The 11,542-nt window shown below is 37.3% G+C and overlaps 1 protein-coding gene across 1 annotated transcript; it reads right to left on the bottom strand.

Moving 5' to 3' along the window:
- KAT6B (K(lysine) acetyltransferase 6B) lies at nucleotides 1-10,249 on the bottom strand (the record flags this gene model as incomplete). Its single annotated transcript, XM_009078316.1, has 5 exons — nucleotides 1-3,869; nucleotides 5,375-5,678; nucleotides 6,889-7,155; nucleotides 7,782-7,941; nucleotides 10,018-10,249. Coding segments are annotated over 5 exons (3,449 nt in total), but the record flags the coding sequence as incomplete, so codon positions are not given.
- Between the last annotated feature and the right edge of the window lie 1,293 nt (nucleotides 10,250-11,542).

Below are 11,542 nucleotides of genomic sequence, written 5' to 3' on the forward strand. Positions count from 1 at the left end.
TGGCTCATCATAATTTATTTTATGTTAAAATGTACAGCTTGGGAGGGGGGTGTTGTTTTTTGCAGTTTTTATTTTTGTTGCTTGGGTGGGTTTTTTGTGGGTATTTTTTTTTAAGTGACTGACTAAAAAGATAACAGATAAATACAAGAGTGTCACTGGGTCCTATTTTTACATGTATCAAGCCTCTTCTGTTCGGCCCTTACAGTCACTCTGTACAGGTACAAAGGCTACAAAAAGGAAGCAATATAAACAGACACAAATAACTTTTGCCTTTTTACATGCGATCTGTAAGCTTAGTTTGAGCTATTCACACGCTACTGCTCTATTTTTTTCCCTTAAAAAATAACTCCAATATTTTATAAAGATAGAAAAATCTACAGATGGAATGAAAATGTAAAGTTAGAGGCATTTCCATAAAATAGCAACTTTACACCAAATTCACTACTTTTTTTTTTTTTTTAAATCCTGCCAAGTATTTGGACATATACGAAAATGTTTCAAAACTTGACAAATAAACACTGAGATGTTTTGATCAACAAAAAAACATAACAGTATTTATAAAACAGAAAGCTGCCTTTTTTCCTATCCCAGCCCCAAAGAAACTGGTCACAAAAATGGAAAAGAGTCTCAACTTTACACTAAACATACAGCAATAAAACCCTTTGAACTAACCAAAATGTGAATAGCTTTTTGCAGCTTTTTTTATTATTTTTACAAGTTTTATAATTAACAAAAATATAGTTCTGGTTTTTTTACCCTTCAAACTAGGGTAACCCAATCAAGGCAAAAAAATTAAGAAATGGCTTACTGTTAAGCACAACACTTGTACAGTACTACAAAATGCACTGTCACTAACAAAGACATTAGCGGCATGCAGAAGTGTCACCTTCAGAAACAAAATAATACAATAAAAGAACTGCTAAAAGGCATTTACATGTGGGGAAAGGAGAGAGAAAAAGCTCATGATCCAGTACTGTCTGATAGTTTTGGAGTCTATTTATCCACATTTTTAATGGGAGCAGGCACATAAAATGGCTCTGAACCATCAGCTGCTGTGTAATTGCAGTTCATAGAAAGAGTTCTTCCTTTCCAGAGAATTTCAAGCTCAATGAAATAAAAAATGGAAAACCACTTAATTCCCCCCAAAGAAAAGAGAAGTTAAATCTCAAAGTTAAAAAAAAGCAAAACAAAAAAAACTGAAAAAAAACAAAACAAGAAATAAAGAAAAAATTGTATAAGGCTTTCTGCTGCATACAGCTTTTAAATGGTGCCAACAAATGTTTTTGCATTCACACCAATTGCTGGTTTTGAAATCGTACTCTCCAAAAGGTATTTGTGCAGATCAATCCGATACGCCAGTTTGGTAGTGTCTCTCCAAAGGGCCTACCTTCTCATGTAGGATCCATTGAGAGACTGCTTAGACATGCCTGTATTCATGTAGCCGTGATGGCCCGGAGGAGTGTACATCATGTTACTGTGGGGTGCTGTCTGCATTGGCTGCTGTGCATATGGCTGAGTTCCCATCATCCCCATCTGCATCTGCATAGGGTACTGGGGTGTTTGATTCATATACCCATGATTACTGTGATATCCACTATTCATCATTGGCTGGGACATGCTATAACCATTCATAGCATTAAGGGTATTCATATTCATGTTCACTGAATTGACATTATAAGCTGGGGCTGGCATCAAATTTACACTCATGTTCATACCACGCTGCATTGTTAAGGTCCGTGCAGGCCCTTGCATGGCTACAGTCTGTGAAGCACGCCCATAAATTTGTGGCTGATGGGCTGCAGCAGCAGGTGGCAGAGGCGTGGATTTGGTTCTTACAGAAACATGACCTTTGCTGGCCATCTGAGTCTGCAGTCTTTGGGTGTGGGAGATTCCAATATTCGATGAAGTCATATTACGCTGCAAAAGGGGAGGTGGCAAATTCATAGGAGGAGGAGTAAGGTTTGGGGGAGGGGTCATGGTAGCCTGTGCTTGGGGTCCTCCAGGAACAGCATGTGGAGACTGAGAAAGCTGGACAAGCCCTGTGTTACTTAAGGGGGCGGACAAAGAGGCACTGTTTGCATAGGAAGTTACAGCAGCTGAATGGCTGTAAGGCAAAGAATGATCCATAAGCGTGTTAGTTAACTGTTGCAGTTTGGCAAGGCTAAAGGTGGCAGATGGCTGTGAGTAATGCCCTGCTCCAAATTCACTCTGCCCCATTCTTTCATATAATCCAATGTTGGCATTGCTAGCCTCAGGGATTTCAGTCAACTGCATAGGTGGTGTAAAATTAGCAGCCATGCTGCACTGGGATAACTGTTGGTTGCTGCTTGGAGGTCTTTCAACAACACAACCTTGGGGAGATTTTACATTACAGGTGGGAGGAGAATTGATGTTTGCTTGTTGCATCATACTGCAGCTTCCATTAATGCTAGACATCTGCTGGGTCACTGCACAGCTACTCTGAGTTAGGTTACTAGATGTAAGGCTACTGTACGAGCAACTGTTTTGAGAAGAGTTGTTTCCACAGATGCTACTACCCATCGTAGAATCATAACTGCTTGGGTTCTCATAGTTTTCTGTTGTGCTCTCAATGCTTCCTAAGTCACTAAACCCACTGTCCACAACTTGTTGTGAATGATCAGAAACTGAGGGAACATCCATCATTGGGCTGGTCTCCATGTTCTGTAGAGACGGCACAGAAATGGCACTTTGATCTGGGCTAATCTGAGCATAGCTGTTCTCTAAGGGAGCAACATTTGGACTACTAACAGAACGAACTGACTGGCTAGGATGAGAGTGCACAGATGAAACTGGGCTACTGTGGTCAGACTGCTGACAATCATCCAGTGTGGTCATTTGGGGACTTTGGTCATTATGGGCGTAGTTTTGCAAACTTCTACATGCCTCTTGAGTCTCTGCACAGTCCTGAAATGTATCTTCATGTTCACTTGCTTCTTGGGTTAGAGACTGTACTGCTTGAACCGTCTCTGAGTCAATCTCCATAGCCTCAGTACTCTCTCCCTTAAAATCGGAATGTAATTCTTCACCAGCTTTTTGGTCCTGGTTGTTATCTGTATGATCATCATCAGATTCAGGCACTGGGTCTGAATCTGTAGCAAGTTCTTTCTGGTCACTTTCACACTCATCAGCTGCAAGGTCAACACCACAATCCATTAAGTCCTCCTGATTTGAATTACCAGTTTGAACATTTACCTCTAAAAAAGATTGCTGTGTTTCCAGCATTTCTTTGAAAGCTTCACCAGGCAATTCCTCTTTCTCCACTTCTGTTGAACCCATGTGGCTATCATCTTCATCATCTGCATCATGATCCTCATTGTGAGAAGGTTCTTCATCCTCCTCCTCCTCTTCCTCCTGATCATCCAAATGCACAGACTCCTGTTTATGCACAAACACTTCTTCTGCTTTGTCTTTTTCTTGATCTTTTGAATTGATTCCACCTTCTTCTGCACTGCTTTCTTCTTCCTCAGCTTTCATAGTATCATTTTCTTGTTTTTCAAAGGGTTCACTGGGTGGATGCAGAGGTTCAGGTTCTACCTCTTTTACCTCATCATCTGGTACTGGTAATACTTCAACGGGTTCTTTAACAGGTTCCTCCGTAACAGCAGGAACAGGGCAGGGCTTGTCTTCAGCTACTTCCTTTTGTTCTTCCACCAGCACCTGATAGTCAGGCTCCATAGGAGTCTCAGGTGGAGTGTATAAATTAAGCTTAAAGCCAGGTTTTCTTTCTTTGCTTTGCCTCCATTTAGATGGACCACGCTTAACTCCTTTGGGCCAACCCTGCTTACTCTTTAAAGGTTCAAGATTGTCTTTAGTGCTTTCTTCCAACACAGCTACATCCTCTGCATTATCTTTGGGAGGCAACAGAGACAAAAAAAAAAAGTCTTAGCTTCCACAAACTAATGAGTATTTTCAAATATAAACCTGAGAGTAACTTATAAACTCAAAAGGTATTAAGAAACCATGAAACAATTGTTCAAAACGGATCTCAAAACCACAATAAAATGACACAGCATCTACAGCTCTAACACACTTACATGGTTCTTGTTTGGTGGCCTTTTAACAGTGACTATCAGAACCACCATTCACACATTAGAAGAACCTCAGAAATGTAAATGACAAGACATGTAAACTAAAGCAAACACTGTACAAATATATGATTTTCAACCTCTGGTTTTAGAATAAAGTATGCTATCACTTAATACAGACATTGATCTAACGCATATTCATCTTTTTTGATACTAACAACGTGAGAGTCTGGAGTCTCCTGTTTGACCATTCTGGAGGACAAAGACATAATAAAAATATAATCATGTTTTAAGTACCAACACTGAGAAAAAGGTTGCTCATTCTAGTATCTTCTCATGGACAACATATCATAACACGGCTCACAGTAGATGATAGAAGGCAAAAGATAATGGAAACTGAACACAGAGTGAGTCAGAACACTAAATTAATCCATTGGCCATAAAGAAGTACACGAACACATTCACCCCCTTCATTTCTCCCTAGGTACCACTTACATATACACCAGAAAAAGGGGGAATTATCAGGATATAACATGCTGCAGTTGGGAGTATAATGGCTTTGGTGATACTCCTTTAGTGTTATAACACTCCTACAGTCAATTAATGTAATGACATGGTCCATGGGCAAATATATAACATCTGACTAGTTAAAGCAGTGCAAACCTGACCACTGGGACATAGCTGGAACACTCAGAACTTGCTACTATCAGTTTAATTAATTTCTGTTGAGAAGCAGGAAAAAGTGTTAACATTCTAATGTACCTGTGCATGGGTTTGTAACAGCACCAACATTCTTAAAAAATGGTTGCTTGAGCCACACAAAAGCTGTTTAAAATAGAAATCAGTGCATGATTCCTCAACTGTAGATCACAAAGATGAAACTTTCCATGCAACTACAAAAATACTCAAGTAGTACCTCCTGGCTTCTTAGAGAAAATACACAAACCTGAGAATCTAGTCATTCATTCTAGAATTAAAACTTAAAGAGCATAATTTGAGAGCCAGGACATCAAGCAATGAGTATACGTTCAGAATAGCTCATTAGTAGTTTCACTAACCATTTGCCAGCTTATTAATGGGTCAAGGATAGCAATAAACAGAATAGAAACAAAACAAAAATGAAAAATCTGAAGCCATCACTGAATTCTGAATTCTAATAAATTAGATGAGGTTAATGCAGAGAACACTTTTAAGATTGTAAGATTTTAAGACAAAAATGGTTAAATACATCTCATCAGAAAATTCCAGATTTATGACAAAAATAAACACTTTAAAGGTCACAGAACAAAATTAAATTTTGTGAAGTTAAAAGAACATTTTAAGTTTACCTGTACAATTTTCACCGCTGCTGTAACAAGGAGTATCTTTCTCTTCCTTGTTCTGCTCTTCTTCCTCTTCTTGCTTCTGCTGCCCAGGTTGATACTCAAAACCTTTTCTAATCACAGGCTTCAAGTCATCATCTTCACCATCCATCTCACAGGTGGGTTCCAGCTGTGGCATGGGTCGCTCTTCATCTGAGTTATCAAATGGCTCATTCAACACCTCTGTTGTTTCAGAAATCGTCTCTGTTGTGACACTGCTATTTATTCTTCTGCGTTTACGGCCCCTTTTCTTTTTCAGTATGAAAGGTCTCTGAAAAATAATTCCACAAATATAACTCTTCCTACATTCCCATTTGTTAGCTGATTCTGGACATAAACTTCTGTAGATTGTGTTTACAACAATCTATTTACTCCTTCAAAAAAAACAACTTACATTGCATCAAATTCAAGTGTAGACAGAATCTAAAAATAAAATGTCTAAACATTTAAAATAGTTATGTATACATGTACACAAACATTTCTGTACGTGAAAAGTAAGAGTTGAATTTTCTTCACATTGCAGTGCCTTTTACCTTCTGTCAAATAATATTCCTAGCACTATTGCATGAATTGTACTTACACATTTTTCCTCTGTAGGTTTATAATTCCCCCAAAACCTTCACAAGTACCAAAGCTTATTTTTCTACATTTCTGGGTTCTGCTATTTTTAGAAATTAGCATGTGTATAGAAAAATAGATAACTGCAAAGAAGTACATGTCAAGAATCCTACAGTTGGCTGCTATAAAGAAGAAACTGTTCAAGATTGTTTTTCTATTATTATGCATTGTCAGAAATTTATAGTTAAAGTTTGCTCATTTAAAGTATAACCAAATTCCCTGATTCTCACCAGAGACATCTAAATACAAAGGCTAAAGCTGAGTGTTTTAAAATTTGGGCATTCTTATGCTTACTAATTTAAGCCACTCAAATAGTTGATTTTTCAAAGAAATGAAGAACTATTCAAACACCACAGTGACCAGAATTTAACATTTAGATCTCCTGCAAACTAGAAAAATATGGGTTAAAAAAAAAAAAAAAGAAGAAATCATTTTGGCTTAAGTGCATTTTTTCTGAAAAACAGTATTCCCCTTTTAGGAGTTACTATGTTAAAAACAATAAAAAGACAAACTCCACAAGCTGGAGTCCATCTTAACATGGAAACAGGAAGAACCATTGGAATACTGAACCAATACCAATGCCAAACAGCAGAGGGCAATCACTAGTTTCAAAATTAACAGGAAATTCTTATATTTTTTTGTGGCACTAGTGTTTCACAGTTCCATGAAAAATCCAAAACATAAAAAAATTAGATGGAAGGGGGGGGAAGAGAAAAGAGAAGTTGTTAAGTGTCCAAATAACACAGAAAGGATTAAAACAATCTAATAAATGTTTGCAAAAAACCAGATTGTTATTTCAGTGATAGTGATTTGATTGAAATCAAAGACAAATGACTTTATCCCAAACCAGTGAAGTAACACACCTTTCTTTTTATGGTCAGCGACTGTGGCTTTGTCAGTCGGGGAGGCGAACTCTGCTGATTCTCATCCCCACCATCCTCCTCACTGCTTTCCTTCGATTGCTCTGTGGATTGCCCTCGCTCCCCCACCACTGCCACACTTTCTGGAGATCGCAAATATTTGTTTTTGGATTGTACTTTTGCAGGTGATTGCCTACTATTAGTTCTTGAAGAGAATATTTCTTGCTCTTCCTTTTCCCAGCAGCTAGCTTGTTCCATCAGACGCTCAGCCTGAAGGGTTGAGGTTAAAATAACAGGTCACTGAAACAGCATTTACTTAGCTATATCCTTTATGTTCAGCTAAATAGTTAAAATAAGTCAACCCTGATTAGCACTGCTGGCTAACCTAGCAACAACATTTCAGCTGAATCATCTAGTAGCTCCTTTACAACAGTTAACAGATAACAAACCAAAGAAGATTGCATTTCATGGGATATTTAGCACCATTAATGATGCAGCGAATTGATTTAAGTCCTTTAGCACTACATTACATGCCCACTGACTGGATCACTTTGAGCAAGTTCAGAACACAAAGAATCGATTGACAGTGCAGCCCCTGAGCTCTGCACCAAATTTGATCTGATTACATGCTCTCTGACTACCTCTAGAGTGATAAATACAGCTTCATGACAACTGATTCACATGTTAGGTTTTCGTATTTTTAAGCCTGCATATTCATCCCCCCAAAGTTACCAAAGTTACTACACAGCTTCCAAAAATTGCGCATTACAGTATCAGTACCCTCTACTATCAAGCAGTGGTCAAAGTTAAAACTGCTCTATTTAAGACAGTCTAATGTTGAATATTCAGAGTGATGAAATTCAAAGGAAGAGAAATTAAGAAGTCTCTGATATTACCTCCTTTTCTGCTTCTCTTTCTTCTTCAGAAACTGCAGCGTTAGAAACTAACAAAGGAGTCCATCTCAAGCTTTCAGGATCTACTTCATTGATACGTGGATTTGCTTTCAGTTTCTCCATATGACTGGAAATCAGCTTTTCCCTTCTAATAATTACAAATCTACAATCAAATAAAGAGTAATTTAATTTAGAGAGTGACCATCTAAACCAAACTGCCTGTAGTCTACATCCTTTTGCAAATAACCTGTGAACATAGATGGCTAAATACATGGATACATCAAACTAAAACCACCAGCTGACACACAGCAGTAACACACACTACTGACTGTTTGCTGAGAGGAAGTGAGGAAACAACAGTTTATGAAGTGAAAGCTCAATATTAAACATCACCAGGGCAACAGAGAGGAAAGAAAAGGTTTTATAGTTGACTACTCTAAATCCATTCAAGAGGTTGAGTGCTGGCACTTCAGTCACTGCCAGAACAACTTCCAATTTTAATATTACATACGAGCACAGATAAACACTGTGGATCATTAAGTAAAGAGAGAGAAAAAGTAATATTACAACTGATGATGTCAGTTAACAGGACAAGAAAGCAAGTTAGAAACAGGTTTTCTAACGAAGCATTAAAATGTACTGTAGTCCTGTGCTAATGCAGTGCAAAACAACTTTTCAATTACTATGAAGTGACGCAGCATATCAAAAGTAGGTAAAGAGAAATGAAATAGCACAGTATGCTAATATACTAGCACTCATCCCACCCAAGTATCCTGTTGCAAGGAACTATACAATTCTAAACAACAAAGATCAGCAAGATTTTCAAAAGCTGCAAAAATGAGGTAGGTTAAGTAACAACATTGCTTTTCACTGACAGAGTTTTGAAAAAAACCCAAATCAGATCCAGGTGAACCCTTTTCACAGAATTGTGACAAACTCATACTTCACTACATGTAAGAAAAATTAACAAAATGTAGAAAATAATAAGAAGCCATACCAAATTCCCAAGGTAAGTGTCTGACAGGAATTCCAAAGATGTGATTTCCTGTCTCAGTCAGTGACCTTCTGGATACCTTCAGTCCAGTTCATGTCCCTGTCTAAGCTTTACTAACTCTGAAAAGAGACTGACCTTGTTCATAGAGTATTTTAAATGACATAGATGAAAAAACCTTATTTTCTAATTGGGTGTCAGTATTTGGGGCATAACTTGTTAATAACTTGTTATATGGCTGAAGCTGCAAATAAGTGATGAATACTTATTGGATTCTCCTTTAAAATGCATTTGTCCTCATGTTGTCCATAAGTAATTCCCTATAAAGTTAAGGTTTTAATGCAATGGCAGCACTCCTCTTACTACTCTCATCACACCACCCTGTAAGCCAATCTCCTTTTTGAAGATCTGCATTCCTACTAGTTCAAAAATTACTAGTTTTCAATACTAGCATTAGTGCACAAAAATATCATTCAGGCTAAGATATTCCTGATTTTATTATTTGGCAAACCAGTGTTCGTAAGGCAGTTTTGCTTAATATAAAGTTTCTATGATTGGAATACCCAGAAAGAACTAAGCAGCTCTTCAGAAACAGAAATACCATTGAGAGTAATTTAAGGTATTTTATGGGAAAAAAGAGCCCAAACAAGAAAAACAATCCACTTGAATTCTAAAACATCAGTCAAGATCATTAAGAAAGAAGATATTTACAAAACAAGAACTCACCTTTGCAGTGCGCTAACATTCAACATTGAATATCATTAAATAAAACTTGTACTACCAATACCTTGAGCAGGAGGACTTCGTGTAGAGCTGATGTGATCCCATGGTTTGCATGCATTCAGTAATGACTGAACCAGGGGGTGTGGAAAAAGACTGCCATCCACCAACCCAAATTTTCCCCTTACTGGTATTCAAAGCAAGATATTTGCAAAGCAAGAGTTGGGAACTGTACTTTACAGAAGACTACACTGAAAGAAACAAAATTCTTAACTGAAAATGTTTCAAGCCAGCCACATCCTTCTAATGACCATTGACATCAAAGAGGATCCAAAAAATCACCAGGAAGAACTCTTAATGTAACACCCCATTAAAAAGATCTGTTTGTACAGACTTCTTCAGTAAGATGGCTATCCCTCATTTCAAAGTCAGACTTTAAGACAGACATTTCACATCAACTGTTTTGCAAGTAGAGAATGTTTTTAATAGTGGGGTTTTGGGGTTTTTTTCTTTACAAGATTCACTGACCTATCTTCTCTTTTATCTATCATGCTATGTTGTTGCAGGGTTGTGGCAATATCATGTGGACACATTCCAGTAGCTCGACTCATTCCTTTGATGCTGATTTGTTTTTCATGGTGGCAGTTCAGGTATTCCAATATGACACTTTTCCAATAGGCCAAGTATGAGAGACGACCCAGGTCAGACAATGGCTTTTCAGGGGATCCTGCTTGACCCTCTCTTCTAGAAAGTAAATAGCCTAGAAGAAAAATATACAAAATACCTTATGGAGATAACAAAATTAAGGAATTTAACTAGCCCTTAAAAGTGGGAATTAATACAAAGATCAGCATGACTGATTACACTATTGGTAACTCTTGCAATTAAAGAAATCCTATCCATAAAAGAGATTAGTTTTCATCATTACAGTGACACAGGAAAAGATCAAATCCTTGTAAGAGACTCAGATCTTGCATTAAAAGAATCGAACACTAACCAAACCCCCTCTTCTAGTCACCAGGCAAGAAAGAGAGAAAATGCCAACACATTTCAGAACAGGTCCCATCATACATGATCTCATTTAGAACTACAAATGTTCCGCTTTTTGACAGACTTTTACACCTGAGCTACATCACTGAAGCCAAGAATTTTCAAAAGCATCTCAAGAGGAAGTATCACGGGTAATATGCGTTAAGTCATTTTTCTTCAAGAAGCCCCAGGTGACATAAGTTTTTGATTAAACAGCAATTGTATTTCAGAGGTAACACATAATTCACAAGATGAATTACTAGGAGAATTAGTTAGGAGAAATAATTAAAAAATAATCTCCCTTAATTCACATTTAAGAACATTCACATAATTCCTGCTTGCAGTCTTCAAGACAGTAACTGATCCACTATTACACAATATACCACCTTCATTTTATATTCTACGTATGTTGTAAGCCCTTTTTAACTCTGCAGCTTTAAGAGGCTTTTACAATTTAAAGTAGAACACACCTGCTTGGAGATAACAGAAGATGCCACCAGTAAAACTAATTCAGGATAGAGAAAAAAAATAACACAATTAATAAAATGTTTCCTTTCACAGTCATTCATCCCTCCATGATACAAGTTCTGCACTGTGCATTAACAAACACCACCAAAACATGGGCCTTAAACACCAGGCTTATAAAATGTTTACTCCACAATAAGCACAGACATCATGTTCATGAAATTACATACTCAAAGTTATTTGGAATCCATCAACACATACAGTTCTCGTGTGTCCCAGTATCTTAAATACTCCCTCCCCCAAGTTTTCCACTCCTTTTATTTTTAAAGATCGCTTTAAAACATTCCTAGTACAGCCATGACAATTTCTTAAACAAAGCCTCCTAACCTCTTTACCAAGTCTCTCCTACACAAGCTAGCTATAAATTAAAAACACATGATTAACACCCAGGTTTAAGTAAAGTCTCCTTATTTTGCTATATGGTCTCCACATACAAACTGCATACACAGAGCTATTTTATTATGATAAAAGCATGAAATAATAATAATAATAATAATAA

This window comes from Acanthisitta chloris, unplaced genomic scaffold (genome assembly GCF_000695815.1).
Source record: "Acanthisitta chloris isolate BGI_N310 unplaced genomic scaffold, ASM69581v1 scaffold8747, whole genome shotgun sequence".
NCBI lineage: Eukaryota > Metazoa > Chordata > Aves > Passeriformes > Acanthisittidae > Acanthisitta > Acanthisitta chloris.